Raw genomic sequence first — 19,864 nt, 5'->3', positions numbered from 1 at the left:
TCCGATATACTGACGTTGTGACCTGTAAACCTTCTCTTTTTAACCACACATCTAAAAATGGAAGGGCCTGGTTCTCGGTTTCAATTGTGAATTTTAAAAAAGGTGATTTGTGCTGTTGAGATAGCCTAGAAATGTCATCTTGGAGCCTCGGGGGAGTATGGTGAGGATATCATCCATATATCTATGCCAGAGGGTGATGGGGGGGGATTAGAAAGGGAATCTGTTTCATACTCTTCCATGAACAAGTTTGCCAGGTGAGGACTGATGGGAGAGCCCTTGATGAAGCCTCAGGTTTATTTATATTCAGTGCTCTCTCCCTTGATAGTTATGCAACTAGTACTACTTTAAGACAAATGGCACAGTACTTTAACTAGTATAATAAATGTGTTTTAATCCTTTTGAGAGAATGGCATATATTCATTTAGTTACACTAATGACATGAGATAACAAAAATAATAAGAAAAGGAAATTTATGATCTGATTTACTATAGAATATCTAGAATAAATTCAAAATCATATGGATTAAGTTTATGAGATAAATTATCCAAACTATGATAAATACTTATTAAAAAACAATATTAACTAAAATTGTATAAATTTACCTAACAACAATTTAAAATTGTTGTCAAAGCAGTAAAATTTAAGTGTAACTGGATAATGAATAAACAACTGGAGGAACATCTCAATAGGAGCTGTAAACAATTTCAGTTTAATAGTAATAAATAGAAAAAGAGAAGAACAGCTTTTATATGTAGTAAGGTTTTATAATTAAAATTAATTTATCTTTTATAACTAATTACCCTCTATGTTCCAAAGTTTTAATGTTGAAACCAAGTGTTGGTGATATTGTGTTAATGTCTTCTCCATTGAACTTCTTCAGGATAGTTGTTTTACCAGCATTGTCCAATCCACTGAGAAGTGATAAAGGAAAATATCAAATTGTTGCTGCAATTTCTAAGGATAACATATGAGTTGTCAATTGAATGACGCTTAAAGCTTTTAAAAAAAATTTATAAAGTCAACTTTAACGTTTATACATCAATCCCATTTATTCATTAATCATTTCTTCTTACAAATTATTTGTGCTCTTCAGTGGCTGTTTGGATTTCACCACACAAATTGAAACATCCTTTTAAAACAGATTCTCAACTGTTTTAAAAGGATGGAACCCCTGGAAGTCACATATTAGAATCTTGTTGGGGGGAGAGAAATGCAATTTGAAAAAACATTCAATGTTATCACTTTTTTATTTGGAATGCAGAAGAAAAAAATTATTATACAAGGTTATTTTAAAAAAATGGCCACAAGTGAAAAGTGAGTCTCATCCAGTCTGACAGAGGGAATCAAATGACATCCTCTAGATAGATGTGGCTGAAAATCTAATCTGGATGCTTATGAGGAACTCATTTACTACTGGCCTCCAATCTTTGAAAGGGGTACCTTCAAGAGGAGTCTTTGAAATACATATTTGCTTCAAATGCCAAAAATAACTCAGCAAATCACTCTGGAGAATTTTTGGTTAAAATATTACCAAAACAGGTGAGTAAGCATATTCTGCAAGTTATAATGTCAATTTCCTGGACTCATCTTTACAAATCAACATCACAGGCTGATTAATGTTGAAAGTGATCTTGTTATGCTCTATCATCCACACTGCCTAGAATTCAATAGCTTTGGTCAGCAAGCAACCTCCCAATGATAATAAATGAAGCAAATAATGTATTTTTAATGTTATAAAAAAAACAGCACTGAAGAGTACAATAAATATTTTTTTTCTAAATTTACCACTGTTTTTAATTTCCTTTCAGTCATATTTCATTCATTCTGAATAAATAAAATGATTGGAAAGGTCAAGTTTTGGGAAGGAACATAAGATCTTTACAACGATGGGCTGAAAAGTAATGCTCATTGTATTTGAAGGGACAGAGCTAGTACACCAAGATAATTAGATACTCAGTTATCTGGGATGGTTGGAAAATAAATTTTGGCAAATAATTGCAAAATGAAAGAAAAGCTGAAAATGTTTACAAAAACAGAAATTTACATACACCAAAATTCATATTTATAAAAATTAAAAAAGTATACTACAGCATAAGAGGATTTGACATAAAATTTCATAGGTATATTTTTTTTTGAGAAAGGAAAACAATGAAGTTCAACTTTTTCTTTTTTGGTTTGCTTTAATGCATTGGATACTATATACAGTGAAACTTCCCTTTAACGGACAGCCATGGGGAACGAAAATGTGTCCGTTAGAGAGAAGTGTCCGCTAACAAGAAGTCTGAGGGAGAAAAAAAAAAAAGAAAGAAAGAAAAATCGTTAAACGTTTAATGTAAAATTGAATTAAAATATATACAGATTTTGAACAATATTTTTGTAAATAATATACAATTACATACCCAAGAGATAAAGAAAAATCGTTAAACGTTTAATGTAAAATTAAATTAAATTATATACAGATTTTGCACAATATTTTTGTAAATAATATACTGTACATACAATTGTGCTATGCATATTATGACTTTATCTTAAGAAAAATACATACAATAATCACTTATTTTCTTCTGCACCTTCTTCTGGCTGATAATTTTGTTTTCAACATCTGTTTGGAGTGAAGAAACCATCAAAAGTCCTTCAGTATCTTCTTCAGCGGCGAAAAACATTTTTAAACGATTCATTTGTATGAGCACTTCTTCTATTTTCATCGGTGGTTCGTCGTTAATATGTTGTTCGACAGAATGACCTCCTTCCATTTCTTCATCCTCATGAGGAACTTCTTGAAAAATATTGATGATAATGTCGTTGATATCTAGAGCACCATCTTCTGTAGTGAGGTTCGAGTCTATATCTTTGTAGCCAGGGTCACTTGTAGCTGAAGTATCGTACATTATCAATAGATGTTGAAGTTCTTTTGGTGCTCCTGTTCACAACTTCAATTTTTGCGTTTGAGAAGCCAGACTTTACAAAACAGTTCACGACAGTTTGTTTTCTAATTGCGTTTACTGAAAAGGAAATCCACTGAATCGCATCTAGGATGCTGATTTTCTTTGCAAGGTCACTCGATGTAACATGTTTGTAATGAGATGTCTTGAAACATGTTTTCTGTAGTGAAGTTTAAAATTTTTTATTATCCCTTGATCCAAGGGCTGACACTCTGCAGATGTGTTTGGTGGCAGAAAAACGATTTGAATGTTGGACAATTCAATGTGCGGGTAAGATGCAGCATTATCCATGAAAAGAATAATTTTTCTGTTTTGACGAATCATGTTTTGGTTAAAGTGACTTATCCATTCACTCATGATATCTCGTGTCATCCACGCTTTTTTATTAGACTTACAGTCAATATTCAAAAGATTCAACTTTACGCCCTTGAAACAACGAGGATTTTGTGGTTTTCCTATAACAAGAGGTTGTTCAAAGTCTCCCAGCATATTTGTACACAATAGTACAGTCAAGCGTTCCTTAGAAATTTTTCTGCCCTGGCACTTTTCGTTTTTTAGACTCACTGTTTTTTCAGGAAGAGCTTTAAAAAACAACCCTGTTTCGTCACAGTTGTAAATGTCCTTAGCTTCAAAATCACAACATAATTCTTCCAATTTGACGGTCCACTCTGTTACAACCCCAGTAACAACAGATCCACCTTCACCACTTACGGTTTTCCAAGAAATTTTATGCCGAGTTTTGAACTTGTCTAGCCATCCCACAGAAGCTTTGAACTCGTTTACTCCCATAGATTTCGCAACCTCCAAAGCCTTTTCCCTAATAATAGTCCCATTAATGGGAATTTTTTTAGCATGTGCGCGACAAAACCACTCACACGTAACATTGTCAATTTGAAGTCCAACAGTTTTCGGGAGTGATTTTTGAACGTGATCATTTCCGTGTTGCCAAAATTGTTTGAGCAGTTCATTTTTTTTCTTTAGGATGTCGCTTACCTGCGTCTTCCCGGTTTTTAATTTTGCAGCGAGATTGCGAACACTATTTTTTTGCCGATCATACGCATTAATGAGTTCGACTTTATCTTTTAAAGTTAAATGTTTACAAGAAGACATTGTGCACTTCACACGACACTGAACAAAACTGAAAACTCAAACTCAAAAGACGAAAGGCCGAACAAATTCACCCCGCCCCCTGCACACACCGAATTCATCAGAAGTTTTACACGTGGCTTAAAAATTCTTGAAAAAGAGTTTACAACCGCGATGTAAACCTTGATAAAATTCAGAGAATCGGAAATAGAAAATAGATTGAGGCAATATGTGGAAGAAAAGATCCTAGAAAAAGGGCCGTGAGCTCTCCCGCAGTCCGTTATGGGGAGATCAAATTAAGTGCTAATCTAAACGAAACAGTGCAGATTGCCTGTTCGCGTCCGTTACAGAGAATGTCCGCTAGACAGAAGCTGCAAACACATTAAAACCAATGGAGGTGAGTTGGGGAATTTGAAAATGTCCGTTAGGAGAAGTTTCACTGTATATATATTCTAAAGCATCATCTTGTCAGCAAGAGCAACCTCTTCTTGTTTCCATGTGGTTGAGCAGATGCTTATTAAAGTCCACACTTGAGCACTTTTTTCATGTCTGATCAGCTGACAAGCTGCCCGCTATCCAGAGGGCTATGCTATTAGCCATATCACGTGCTTGCAGGATGGTATCACTGTAGGCTGGCGTCGTCGTCGTAGTTATCACTTTGATGACATTAGATTACTCTTACTAAATTCAGAGTCTTCGGCCTAGGCCAAGGGATCTCTTTTCCTGGACTTGCACATCATTTACATTCAGAAAGAGCAACACAGGGAAATATAGAACAATTCTTGTTTACACTATGGCATGACAACCAGGTCGATGAGTTTACAATAAATCATGAATACGATCGTTAATTATATTTAGCAGTCATGCAAGCTTGAACCACGGTCCACTCAAAGAACATGTGCTACTACACTCTTGTTCCTGAGCACTTGGCTACATCTGGCCAATGAATCCACCAGCTGACCCCAAAACAGAAAGGTCTAAATGCTGAAATGAGCTGATAAAAACCTAGCTGGAGTGTTGGTTATTTATACTGAATGTCTAGCAACCAAAGAATTCATTCCAAGGATCAACTTTGCCCTTAACAAAGCAGTTAAATCTTGGTTCTACCTTAATACTTTTCTGGCATTCCTCCTGAATAGGCACGATTCTTTAAGTGCAAATCACAAGAACCTGGTTGTCCCTTGGATTGTGATTCCTGCCTTTGTGACTAACTTCAGAACTACTGGTCGTACGTCCTTTTTTTTTACTGTTATCACTATGACATCAGACTAATCTTACTAAATCCAGTCTTCGGCCCAGGCCATAAACTTGAAAATAAAGAATCTTAAGCTATATTCAACAGAGCCACAAAAATTTCCCAAAGAACTTAACAACAGAATGCACAGATGGAGCATGCAGTTTTATTGGCAACCATTCTACAACTACATCAAATCCTTAGGGAAATGGTCACCTAAACTCATCCCACCCGCTTCTTTTTTTTCACAGTGTGGGTAATTCTCCTTGCACCAGGTCAAGTCTCTATCATTTTTTATAGACCAATGTGGAGACTATAACTGCTCAAAGAAAGTTGGATTGTGATTTATGCAGTTGTGGACAAGTTAATCCTGCTCAAAAGAAGAGTGTTTGTAACGGAAGAAAACATAAGAGAGTGACAGTGTATTTAAACAAAGGGCAAGCTTTGCAAAATCTACAATTTTAGACAAAGTATTGTTTCACTTACAGTGTAAATAGTCTTCCGTAAATAGTGTATATATACATGCCATCCAGATAAGTCAAGTGTGTCAGCTACAGTAACATTGTAAAATGTAAACAAACAAACCCGAAATGGATTCCAATTTTTTATTTATTTATTTTTTATTTTACCAGAGTTAGAAAGTCTTGGACTTCATTGGGCCATACAGATCCCAATTAATCCACTCCTCAATAATCAAGGGAGTAGTGCAAATCAAAAAGAAAATGTAACATACATCCCACCTAACCCAATGGTTTTCATTTCATACAGCACTTAACAAGTTTCTGCATGACATAAGAGGCATTACTTTTCAGTCTGAATTCATATGAATAAAAGGGAAAGGGCATGGGTTAAAAAAACAGGTCAAGAAATATTGCTTTAAAACTTTTACCAGTGGACAAAAAACATTGTCACATTGTGCCTAGTATGGATTGTACCTAGGGAATACTTCTGACAGCAGGTGGCTAGAGAATAAATGAAATCTTCAAGCATATCATTTGAAACAAAGCCTAATGAAAGGGACTTGGAGGTGGTTGTGCAGGCAGATATGAAGTTCTCTGATCAGTGCAGACGGGCTGCAAGAGTAGCTCATGGAGTATTGTCAATGATATACAGGAATTTTTCCAGCAGGGACAAGGAGGTGATTATTCCATTGTATAAGGCAATGGTCAGGCCACACCTAGAGTACTGTATACAGGTTTGGAGGCCTCATTTCAAGAAGGATGTAGAGCTGCTGGAACGATTACAGAGAAGGGCAACAAGATTAGTGAATGGAACAAAGGGGTGCTCTTACGAAGAAAGGCTTAAGTTTTGCAAATTACAGTGTCTGGAGACTAGGCACCAGCGAGGTGATCTGATAGAGGTGTATAAAGCCTTGAATGGTTTGAGCATGCTCAATGCTGATGGGATTCTTCCTCTAGCTCAGAAAAATCACCTGAGAGGGCATAAATTCAAATTGAGGAAAGACAGATGTAGGATAGATGTGCGGAAATTTGCCTTTAGCCAGTGGGTGGTTGGTTGGTGGAGGTTGATAGCCTAAATAAGTTTAAGGCTCAGCTGGAGAGGTATTTTGAACGAACAGAGGGGTGAAGTGGAAGTGGGTTTTTTTTTTTTTTTTTTTGGCTGATGCTGCATAAGCTTGCTTTCTTGCATCAAATGCCTCTACTAATGCTAATGCTAATTTTGAGTTAGCAATGTGTGGGCAGGCATGTATTATCAAGATCATTCTCCTAGTTACTTGCATCTGTTGCCGAGACACAGAAAAATTTAAGTATACTATTCTGAATTAATGGTGGCATCAGGTTCTTTAAAAGCTAACAGCAAAAGACCACAGTGTTCAAAGAAACTGGGGCTAAAGTAAAGAAAGCCCACATGAGAAGCATGCAAAAGTTCAATGAAATTTACCGGTAAAAGTACTTTGCCGTAACGGCATTTGTATTGTTGCTCGCTCGGTAAACAGACGGTGGGTGTTATTGGTCTGGAGTAGAAGTTGAATCCCACAGGAGCTTGAAACCCTCAGAAGTGGAGGGGGATAATCTGACCTTTTTTCTTTAGAATCACTAATTGAATTAACTAATTGAATCACGAACAGAGTCATATTGGAAGTTCTGGCGTCGTAAAAAATGTTCGTAACGTAGTTTCACAGGTAAACTTTTTCAAAGTTTGCTGTGCTTCTCGTGTGGGCTTCCTTTACCTTTGCCTTTTTTTTTCTTAATAAACAATTTATCCACTAGTCCACCAGTGATTCTAAAGAAAAAAAGGTCAGGTTACCCCCTCCACTTCGGGAGGGTTTCAATCTCCCATGGGATTCAATTTCTACTCCTAACCGATAACACCCACTGTATGTTTACTGAGCAAGCAACAATACAAATGCTGTTACGGCAAAGTACTTTTACTGGTAAATTTATCGAACTTTTGTGTGCTTCTCGTGTGGGCTTTCTTTACCTTCGCCGAAACTGGTTACCAAAACATTTCAGTAGAAAACTAGAAACAACAATTTTCTTTCTATTGGAGCCTGAGGATACTTCCACCACACCACAAACTGGAATTGCAGATAAAAATTATTTGCATCAGGACTCATCTCCTGTCACAATCTTATTCAAAAATTCACAGTCCTCTTTGTAACAACATGCGAAAATAATAATTCCAATGGCAAGTTCTGCTCTTCTTCCAGTAATAATCTTGTAATCTGCAGAACTGTGTCTTTATGATTAAAAAAAACAAGAATACTGGAGTGGACAATTCCTACGATGATGTACTGCAGTTGTGAATTTCTCTATTATGCACCTGCTACTGCATAGTAATATTTCCGAAACATACAACCAAGGAACCCTGTTAAAAATTGAATGCCGCTTTGGACACATTTTTTTTTTAAATTCTATACAAAGCATTACATATTATTAGCATTAGCACTGCAAATGATGCAAGAAAGTAAGATTATACAGCATAAGCCAAAAAAAAAAAAAAAAAACACCTTTCATTTTACCTATTTGTTCTCTCCAATAGTGTCCAGTTCTTCCTTGAATTTATTTAAACTATCAATTTCACAAAAGATAGAAGTTTATTCCAACAATCAATCACCTGTTGGCTAAAGGCAAACTTCCACATGTCTATTCTGCAACCATCCTTCCTCAATTTGAATTTGTGCCCCCTTACATGTGTGGTCTGAGCAAGAGGAACAATCACATCAGCACTGAGTTTGCTCAATCTATTCAAAGCCTTTAACACCTCAGTCATATCGCCTCACAACTTCCTAGTCTCCAGATGCTGCAATTTGCAGAACTGAAGCCTTTCTTGGTAAGAGTACCCCTTTGTTTTGCTCAACAGTCTTGTTGTCATTTTCTGTACATCTTTCCTAAAATGAGGCCTACAGGCCTGTATGCAATACTCAAGATGTTGCCTGACCACTGCCCTTATACAATGGGATAATCACCTCATTATCCCTGCTAGGAGACTCCCTATGTATCATTGTCAAAACCCCATGAGCTGCCAGGTCTTATTCATTTTACACTAACCTGAGTTGGTATGTTACTCTAGAGTTCCTGCCACCCGTAAGTAAATACTTTGCGTTTATTAATGTTAAACTTCGATTGCCATTTCTCAGTTCATCTGTCTAACTTTTTTAGACCCTGTTGCAGTAGCATACTGTCATTAACCACCCTGACAACTTTTGTATCATCTGAAAAATTGGACATTACGCCTGATATGCCTTCATCAATATCAGTGATAAATATAGAAAACACAACAGGCACCAAACACCTAACTCTGGTGGACTTCAATAATAACATTATTCGACAAACAGCAATGACCTCCTCATATTCAAATTCTGCATCCTTTATATCTGAGTGATGCCACATTTTTGAAATCCCAACAATGTCTGCATTTGATTTCTTGACCAGCACTTAAAATTCATAAAATTTATTTACTATACTCCTAATATCAGTGTACATGCAAATATATATGCACCTGTTCTTACTCTTAGTTACCCTAACACAGCCAATGTATTTACTTGTTTTACAGCACCTTGCTTTCAAGGCTGACCACTGTGCAAGAATCACTTTCACCTCTTCCTGCAGCTGTTGTTAATCTATTAGTGTGTGTATCCCCCTCAAGCTAGCAGTTTTCACACCCATTTAACACTGCCTTCATAGCATCAGCAAAGTTTCTTTCACCCTTTCTATTTACAATGGCTCTCTGTCTTCTAACTTCTCCACCAATGCCGGTGTCCCCCGAGGTTCAGTTCTTTCCCCCACTCTTTTCCTTTTGTATATTAATGACCTTCTTCCATTGACTGGAAATCCTATCCATAGTTTTGCCGATGATAGCACATTGCATTCCACTTTCCATTTTGAGAAACCTTGTCCTGCTCAATCAGCTTCAACTTCTCGAAAATCTGCTACTAATTCCTTAAATGCCGATCTTCAGGTAATTCTCCAGTGGGGCAAAGACAACTTAGTTGATTTCAACCTTTCTAAAACTCAGTCTTGTCTTATATCTCGCAAAAAGGATTCTTCTGCTCCTATGCTTATCCTTAGTGACACTCTGATTTCTAGGCAAAATGATATATCTCTTTTGGGGATTACCATGACTTCTAATCCCTCCTGGCACAAGCACATTACAAATATTGCTTCTTCTGCATCTAAGAAACTTGGTTTTCTCTTTCGCTCTCAGCGTTACTTTTCTTCCAAACAGCTACTCACTCTGTATAAATCGCAAATCCGCCCTGCCATGGAGTATTGTTCTCACATCTGGGGTGGTGCCCCCAAAACTTCTCTCAGGCTTCTTGATTCCATTCAGAAGAGGGCAGTTAGGTTAATTAATGATTCATCTCTAACAGAGTCTCTCCACTCGCTCTCTCATAGACGTACTGTTTCTGCTGCATGCCTCTTCTACAGATACTTCCATGGGCACTGTTCTTCTGAATTGGCTTCTATAATTTCTGCTCTCTCTTTCAAAACAGTCCGAACACGTGCCACCACCAGCCATTTACTGTCCAACTTCAAACGCACAGAACCAACTTTTCATCTTCCTCATTTATTCATTCAACTGCTGTTTTCTGGAACGACCTTCCGTCATACGTATTTCCTGAAAATTACAGTCTACAGAAGTTCAAGTCCAATGTCAACAAATATCTTCTTTTGTCTTCTCAACCTCGAACCCAAGTACTATAGGTTCTATAGTACTATAGGTACTATAGGCACGTACTAATTACTATAGGTTCTAACACCTCTCGTGTTTGGGGTTTACATAAAAAAAAAAAGTGTATCCCATCCCTGTAGAAGCAGTCTCTCCTGTTAACAAGCACAGACCACCCCATGAGCTTTGCACAATCTCTCCAGGGACAAATTGTTTGACAAAGATCTCATCGCACTCCCTCCTATTATGTCTGGACAGAATTGGAGACACTTTCAAATTTAGCCCTAACTCGCAACTCGTTTTTCAACATTGCCCTATACTTGTTAAATAAATCTGCTGAAAACTGCTACCATGTCAAATATGTTTTAATTAAACAATCTTATATATTTTTTCCGTACAAATAAAAATAGACAAATTAAAAATTGTACACTTTTTATTGTACTGCAACAAGGTTTAGTCCCTCCTTTTTAATTATTATAATTAATATAAAAATATATTTTCAGTTTACCAATCAATAAATTACACTAATGTTCAAATAATGCAATGATTTTCTTTAATGAAAGGCAAAACCTGTAATCAGCTAACATGTTCACAACTGAACAAATTTCCAAGGTAGTGGGAAAAAAAAATAAATAAATAAAAAAATTATATACTTCATATTTTATATTCAATTAAAGCATATTAACAAATGATATATACTTAACCGTATTTTTATCTTATGCTTTTTTTTCAGATGCTTGCCTATACATAAATACTTGTCAAAAAAATGACAAATATTTAACATGTGCTTAATAGTATATATAACAAACTTAAATATATATCTGTGTGTGTGATGAATATGGCTAAATGTTTAACATGCATGTGGTTAAAACAAAAGTAATGATGAAGAAGTATGCCACAGGAAGGGATGTAAGAACCCATTTCTTACACTCATCTTAGGGAAATAAATTTTATAACGTAACAAGAAAATATATATATTAAACAATACTATTTACATAGGACGATTTTCAGCCTTGATTGCGCTCGCTCTGTACCGTACAGTTAAGTGGGGGGAGGATTATCGTAACAACGTGGGGGGAGCTGGACGGAGCACTAAAGTACAATGGGAGCACTGTAAAGGGCAGCTCAAGTCATGATAAACAGAAAGTGGGCAACCAACCCTTTGGAAGAAAAGAACAAGGGGACCGACTCCCCCTTGTGGAGAGGAAGAATTTTAAAGACTAAGAGGGAGAAGGGACCCTTTATGTAGCATACACTGTGTGGAAATGGGTAGCCGCTGGATGAAACAGACCGACTCCTTGAGCATTTAATAATTTCAAGGAGCGGTAGAGAAAAAACAGAGTGGACTAAAAGGGGTAAGTGCATCGGAATGATCACATAGAGATATCTAGAAATTTCTAGGCGTCCAGAAGTTCCTCGACGCTTCTAGAAATTTCGAGAAGCCGGAAGTTCCCTCAGGAAAGGAAGGGCCACGAAAACGGAAGTGGGTGAAAGCGAATGAGGATGAATTGGATGACGAAGAAGGAACTATGATTGGACCAGTATAGAAGGGGTGGCAAAGAACAAAAAGGAGATGCAACAGGAGAAAGGGACGTGGTAGGTTTTTTTGGGGAGTTGTGGGAAAGTTTTGGAAGAAGGTGGGAGTTCTTGGATATGAGAGAGTTGGGTGAATCGCTGGAATGTGGTAGTGGGAATTGAAGCAGTTTGTCGCAAGGACAATTCATTAGGCAAGTCCTGGGAGAGGAAGTGGGAAGGAGATACCCAATGAAAGATGGAAATATATATGCTGGAGCTGAGTGAAAAGGATCGAAAAGTCTCGGTATAGAGAGATAAGGAAGAGATACCCCTGGAGAAATAGAGGTAGGGAGAGAAAGAGACTGATGAGGACCCTGTATAGTCCGGCTTCTTGATAAAGCAGTAAGGAGAGACTTGATAGTTCTATTATGCACCCCAGTATCGCCGAGCTGATCAATGCCTAAAACGGGCCAGAGCAACTCATTAATACCCCGACTAGGAATCGCAGTGCCGTGTGGAGAGATGAGTGAGTTCCTGAAGGAAGGCGAATTCCTGTAGATGAGCAGCAGTTCCCTAGCCGATGACTAATTCCAGTAGGAGCCTGACGATGCCTTATGCTGCTGATGATGATGGCCGCCCCTGAGCTGAGAAAAGGGTCATGTAAAGAGTGATCCCCTAAGCTGTTATAAGTACTAGATAATAGCTTTAAGCTAGATTAGAAGGAAAGGACTCTAGGGAATGTTTTAATTAGTGGATAGATGATTTGATATTGTTTGAGCATAAAGGGAATGAGAAAGTCCGTAAAATAAATTAAACTCATCATAAAGATAAGTTTAAAAAGCAAGGTAGGCATAGATATATATACTCATGACTGGTATGTTTTATGTTGAGACTAAAGAGTGTTCTATGCACATGTAATTTTTGGAAGGGATAATTAAAGAAAAAATTTAGCGGGGACTTATAAACCTAGGAAAATACACCTATAGGTGTTATGCCCACTACTGTAATCCCATTTGGGAAGTTTAATTGTTAGAAGGCAAGAGAACGTTGTGAGATGTAAACCTGAACCAGAAGGAGAAAAGGCCGAAGGACACGATGAAATATGAGTTTTGATTGACTTTACATCTTAACACACATATAATGCTAGTAGTTAACATTATACCTAATAAATAATGTATGCTATATTCTTCTAATGTATATACTGTAAATAAACAATATTGTATATGTTTACCAAGTGTAGTACGAGTCATTCTGAATACTCAGCCAGTCCAGAGGAGACATACACGAACTACTATCCCCACAGAATCTGTAATCTTCTATGCGGTACACCAGTCAGGTGCTAATGTGGAAGGGGTGAATTGGGGGAAGATAAATTGAGTAATACAAAGTTAAAGGGATTTATTAATTGATTAATTACAAAAAAACAACAAAAAAATAAAATAATCCCCCCCCCCCACAGGGATATATAATCATTGAAGGAGCAGAACTTGAAAAGGTGGATTCATATACTGTACTTATCTTGGACAAGTCATTAGCTGTAATAATGATAAATGGCTGGAAGTCAAGAAGAGAAGAATAAATTTCAGATGGACAGCATTCAGGAAATATAGTCACATATAGTCATGAGGGGCAATATCCCAATTTGTTTGAAATGTAAAATAATGAACCAATGGGCACTCACCAAAAGAATGGAAGAGAAGCTAAAAATTACACAGTGAAGAACGGAATGAATTATATTAGGAATCAGACTGTTGGATAAGAAGAGAAATGCATGGATTAGGCAGCACACTCAAGTAAAGGGTATTCTTTTCAAAATTAAAGAACTGAAATGGACTTGGGCAGGACACATAGCTCAGAGACATGATGACAGTGGGCTAAGAAAATAACAGAACGGTACCCAAGAGGAGCTAAAAAACCCAGAAAGACAACTACGGAGATGGACAGATGAAATTCAAGAGTTCATGGTCAGTAAATGGATGGCCATTGCACAAAACAGAAGGAACTGGAAAGTTGTTGGAGAGGCCTTCATCCTGCAATAGATTGAAAACTGATGATGCTTGTGTTCAATTGCAATACAGTTTTCAGCTGAAATTCCTAACAATAATGCTCAGTAATGGGAAGTGGAATATTCTAACTTCTTATTATAAAAAAAAAAAAAACATTAGCACACAAACACACATTGTATAAACACTAGTAAGATTAAATGCTAAATAACAAATTAAAACATTTATGCTCCCATGTATCAGGACTTCTGCCCTTTATGTTAACTGTAAATTCTGGTTAAACATTTTAGCACCTAATTTTTTGCCATTTCAACTCAAACCATTTTTGGTAATTACATGAAAGGTGGAAATATGCAATTTATCACTGTAAGAGAATAAACTAACAAGAAAGCATTCTTATACTGTACATTACAAATTAAGTTAATTTATTGAAGAGCTATAGTTAGATGGTTACCTCAATACCTCAACTTAATATCGGCGAAATTCAAGATTTTACTAATGCTTGTCTTTCAGGTCAAAAAAAAAAAAAAAAAAAGTGGGGAAAATGGCAATAATTAAATCAATTAACACTATTAGGATTACGTGAGTGCTTATTATAAGAAAAGCAACTGTGGGAATATTCCAAGTATGCTCTCACAATTATGACCAAAACCAGCCTAACTCTTTTGCTGCTTCTCTTAATATAATTGTTCGAACTGATCAGCTACAGGTGCCTTGTTTACTTTTAACTTCAAGAGTAATTTCTCTTACACTTTCTTCTCAGTTATTACAAAACTTTACCTCTCTGTTACAGTTTGATAAACCTCTGGCATTCTTATTCCTAAAATTTCCTTCAGTGTGAACCTAATACAAAATATCTATTCTGGTTATTAGTAACCTGAGTAAGGTCATCAACAGTAAAACCATTCAATCTACTAGCCCAATGCAAGTCTTCTCCTTCCCCCTAGTGTTTACACATAGATAAAGAAGTCTTTGCTATTTTTCTTTGCATTCTTTGCAAAAGACTTCTCATGATTTGCCTTGGCTTGCTTAGCCACCTTTGTGACTTGATTGCAGACTAGTTCATATCTACCATATGCTTCTTTATCAAGTGACAGTTCATATGCATCTCATAAATTTTTCTTCTCTTCCACGAGTCTCTAATTCATCTGACATCCATTTAGGTTAAACCATAAACACTATTTCTTAGTTGGCATAAAAAGTCTAGTAGCTTCTACAATTACATCAATGAATGCTTCCATTTAGAATTACTTTTGGTAACATCATCAGTTGATCTCACTGAATAGAATTTTAAATTTGTCTGAGACAAGTGAACCCCAGGGGATCACATCTGGTGAGTATGGGCTCGGCACACCCAGGGTCCTGAGCTGGATATCATCATTCTTCTCTCTCTTGATGATTCCTTTCTACTTCTAACTCTCTCTCTCTCTCTTATTAGGGTAATTCAGAAATTTTTTTTTTTGGCTGGTGCAACATAAGCTTCAGGCTTCCTTGCACCATATGGCTAATGATGATAATAATAATAAATAATAAGCATAGTGACCTTTAGGAATGCAAAAGCCCTTCCCTTCTCTTTAACCCTGATGGTAGTTATATCTTTTTTAGTAAATGCCACATCAATACATGATCATCTGTGTGATCACTGCAATCTAGTGATCACACAGCTAACACAAGAGAAAGCAATAATCTCAGTCTGATTATCAGCTGCAACTTTTCATGCAGATTCTTAATGCATGAAAAGATGCGCTGATAATCAGACAGAGTATTGCTTTCTCTTGTTGTCTCTAACATACTGATTCAGAAAACAGTCATCCAATAAATCCACAAAAGTCCTGCTAATGTGTGAGTGACCAACCCACAAGTTCCATTAAAATTAAAATCTTCCATTATATGATTCTGATTTACTAGCCCTCTATTTGTCTGTGTATGTGTTCATTATACTCATCACAGTCATTATGCCTATAACAAAATTGCTACTCTCATTTTTGTTTTCCCAGTGCTTATGTCACAACAAATTGACTCACTATTACACTGGCCATCCATATCAACTGGAAGCACTTGCTTTGATTTTATATTTTACTTAACCAGTATTTCAAATTCATCAAATTTATTTACTGCAGTCCTAGCATTGGTGTACACGCTAGTATACGTGCATCTGTTTTTAGCAGTTTCCAACCAACCTAACACTGTCTTCGTTGCCTCCCCCTTCTATTTAAGATCCTATCCTTGTAAAAACTCTCTTCGGTTTACAAGGACAGACTATGCTGTGAAAAATTGTTTCACATGAGCCTTGCACAGTGAAGTGGTGGAATCCATGTTTAGTCTTCAGAGCTAAGTTCCGGTCAACCCTTCCCCATCTCTTCGATCATGCAGCATGTGGACATCATGGCGAGATCCAATCTTCCTTACATTTCGAGGGTACAGCTCAAAAATGGTGTTCGCAGGCCGGCTGCTAGTTAATACACCGGACCTGATTTATTGGTAACTCTTTAGGAGGCTTCCAGATCAGCTAGTGTATAATCTTGCTACCTCTACTCTGCCAGATAGTTACTGGAGGGAGTCCGAGTATTGTGTGAACATGGGGGGCATTGTTGAGGCCACGTTATGCCAAAGATCTGGGTATATTCTTACGATGTGTATGCCATATCCAAAAATTTCATTACTTCATACACATTTCTCCCACTTTTTCCTACTATTGAATACATCATGAATTGTCAAACTAATAGAGTAAGCTTATCTGCGAGAAGATCTAAACCTCCAAAATACTTCCTAGTTCATTTCACAAATATACATAGTCTCAATTCTAATCTCAATGATGTCCATTTCCACTTTCAGTCTGCCATACCCCATCTACATTTTCTAACAGAATCTCAGTTATCAGTTGATTCAACTACTGCTCATCTCAGTTGCCCAAATTATTCGCTGTATGATTCCTTTCACCTCTAAGGTGGTACTTGTGCATATGTCCGTTCCGATATTCCCTGTCAGAGACTTGGTAATTTGGAATCTCCTCTTTTCGTTCTTCTCTGGCTTAAAATCTCTCTACCTCAGTCTGTCAAATTCATCTGCTGTCTCTACCGTTCTCCCAACTCCACTAATCACTTGGAGCTCTTTGACTTCCTCTCTTTGCAACTTGACTTTCTCCAGTCCAACTTTCCTAACAGTGAGGTAATTTTCCTTGGCGATTTTAATGTTCACAACTCCAGCTGGCTTCCATTTTCTAGTCATGCCGACCTAGCTGGTCGAGATACTGAGGCTTTTGCAATTACTAATGACCAGATTGTTCATTTACCTACAAGAATACCGGACAATCCTAACCATACAGCCAACACGCTTCATCTTTTTCTCACAAACAACCCTTCTAAGTACGCGGTCAAAGTGAGTGGTCCTTTAGGAACCACAGATCACAACTTGGTGATTGTCTCTTCTCCAATGGAACCTTTATCTCATGGCTATTCCCAACCTCTTATTGTTTGGCATTACGAGAATGCAAAATGGGATGACCTCTATAATTTCTTTCCTTCTTTTCCTTGGTCAGATTACTGTTTCAAAACTTCTGATGTCAACGTTTGCTCAGATCGTGTCAGTGAAATTATTCTTGTAGGAATGGAATCCTTTATCCCATACTCCACTTTAAAATCTCATCCTTTATCTAGACCTTGGTTTTCCAATAAATGTGCTAAGGCTGTTGAAGAGAAGAATACTGCATATCGTAATTGGCTCGTTTCCAATTCTTCAGTTTTATTTTCTGTCTACACCAAAGCTCGCAACAATTGTAAAGCAGTTATTAATCAGTCCAAACTAGATTTTGAACAGGTTAAGAGTAGAAAACTTGCTTCTTGAACCTAATGGTAGCCGAGCATTCTGGTCTCTTGCCAAAGCTATTGGCCGCAACATTTGCCCATCTCTGCTCCCACCTCTGTCAAAACCAGATGGTTCTGTTGTCACTTCAGCCAAGGATAAAGCTGACCTGCTAGCATGCCATTTTTCTTCCAACTCATGTATTAATGATCTTGGTAAACACCTCCCACCATTCCCAACACGATCCATTCAATGCCTCCTGTGGTCTTCCGTCAAAAGGAAGTCAGAAGGACTTTGACGAATCTTGATGCTAAGAAAGCTCCAGGTCCTGATGGTATTTCTCCACTTGTTCTCAAAACCTGTGCTTCTGAACATACTCCTGTTCTTTGCTACCTTTTTTCACTTTCTTATTTCAAAGGTGTTTTTCCTCCTGCTTCGATATTTGCTCATATCCAGCCAGTTCCTAAAAAGGGTGACAAATCTCTCCCATCCAATTATCATACCATTAGAATTACTTCTAATCTTTCTGAAGTAATGGAGAAATCAATTAACCACCAACTCTTAAATTACCTAGAAACCTTCCATCTGATCAACGATCGCCAGTATGGATTCCATCAGTGTCAATCCACTGGTGATATTCTGGCTCATGTTACCCATTTATGGACAAATTCAATGGAAAAGTTCGGTGAAACACAAGCAGTTGCTCTTGACATCTCAAAGGCTTTTGATCGTGTTTGGCATAAAGGTCTTCTTAACAAGCTTCCATCTTAGTTTGCCAACTGTTTTTTGTAATTGGTTATCCAGTTTTCTCTCTGATCGCTCACTGAGGATGATGGTAGATGGCTCTTTGTCTTCTAACTTCACTAATCCTTGTGCCCCCCAAGGTTCAGTTCTTTCCCCCACTCTTTTCCTCTTGTATATTAATGACCTTCTTTCATTGACTGGAAATCCTATCTGTAGTTTTGCCAATGATAGCACATTGCATTCCACTTTCCATTTTGAGAAACCTTGCCCTGCTTAAACAGCTTCAACTTCTAGAATATCCGCTACCAATTCCTTAAATGCCGATCCCCAGATAATTCTCTAGTGGGGCAAAGACAACTTAGCTGATTTCAATCCTTCTAAATCCAAGTCTTGTCTTATATCTTGCAAAAAAGGATTCTTCTGCTCCTATGCTTATCTTTGGTGACACTCCGATTTCTAAGCAAGTTGATATATCTCTTTTGGTGATTACCCTTACGTCTAATCTCTCTAGGCACAAGCACATTATTACAAACATTGCTTCCTCTGCATCTAAAAAACTTGGTTTTTTTCTTTTGCACTTGCCGTTACTTTTCTTCCAAACAGTTGCCCTGTATAAATCACAAATCTGCCCTACCATGGAATACTGTGCCCACATCTGGGGCAGTGTCCCCAAAACCTCTCTCTGGCTTCTAGATTCCATTCAGAAGAGGGCAGTTAGGTTAATTAATGACTCATCTCTAAAGAGTCTCTCCACTCGCTGTCTCATTGACATACTGCTTCTGCTGCATGCCTTTTCTAGAGATACTATCATAGGCACTGTTCTTCTGAAATGGCTTCTATAATTCTCATTCTCTCTTTCAAATAGCTGTACATAACTATGTACAGTTATGTATAGTTTATGTATGTACAGCTTATGTACATAACTGTACATAAGCTGTACTGTACAGAACAGTAAATAGCTGTTGGCTGGCCGCCACCAGCCAACAGCTATTTACTGTTCGACTTCAAAGTCACAGGACCAACTTTTCATCTTCCTCGTTTATTCATTCAACTGCTGTGTTCTGGAACAACCTTCCTTCATACGTATTTCCTGAAAATTACAATCTACAGAAGTTCAAAGTCTAATGTCAACAAATATCTTCTCTCGTCTTCTCAACCTTCAACCTCCGGGTTGTAGGTTAATAAGACATACTAAGCATGGTACTAAGTACTATAGGTTCTAATACCTCTCGTGTTTGGGGTTTTCATAAAAAAAAAAAAAAAAAAAAAAAAAGAGTCCATCCAGGGCCAAATTAATTGCCAGGGTTCTCATCATTTACTCCCTCTTATTGTATCTGTGCAAAATTTCTGATTGATGTACACTGGGGATGTGCGAGAGCATCCTGATTTCACAAAGGAGGATCGAA

General features: G+C 37.3%; 1 protein-coding gene across 1 annotated transcript in view; it reads right to left on the bottom strand.

The window, feature by feature from the left end:
- Positions 1–19,864, bottom strand: part of Arl2 (ADP ribosylation factor-like 2) — a 116,929-nt gene that overhangs the window by 80,968 nt on the left and 16,097 nt on the right. Inside the window, exon 2 of the mRNA XM_090379809.1 lies at positions 801–911. Within this exon, the coding sequence (XP_090235935.1) occupies positions 801–911 (111 nt within the window). The remainder of the gene's footprint in view (positions 1–800; positions 912–19,864) is intronic.

This window comes from Mastigoproctus giganteus, chromosome 8 (assembly GCF_048544385.1).
Source record: "Mastigoproctus giganteus isolate SK-2022 chromosome 8, ASM4854438v1, whole genome shotgun sequence".
Classification (NCBI taxonomy): domain Eukaryota; kingdom Metazoa; phylum Arthropoda; class Arachnida; order Uropygi; family Thelyphonidae; genus Mastigoproctus; species Mastigoproctus giganteus.
This window is presented reverse-complemented; position numbering and strand designations above follow the sequence as displayed.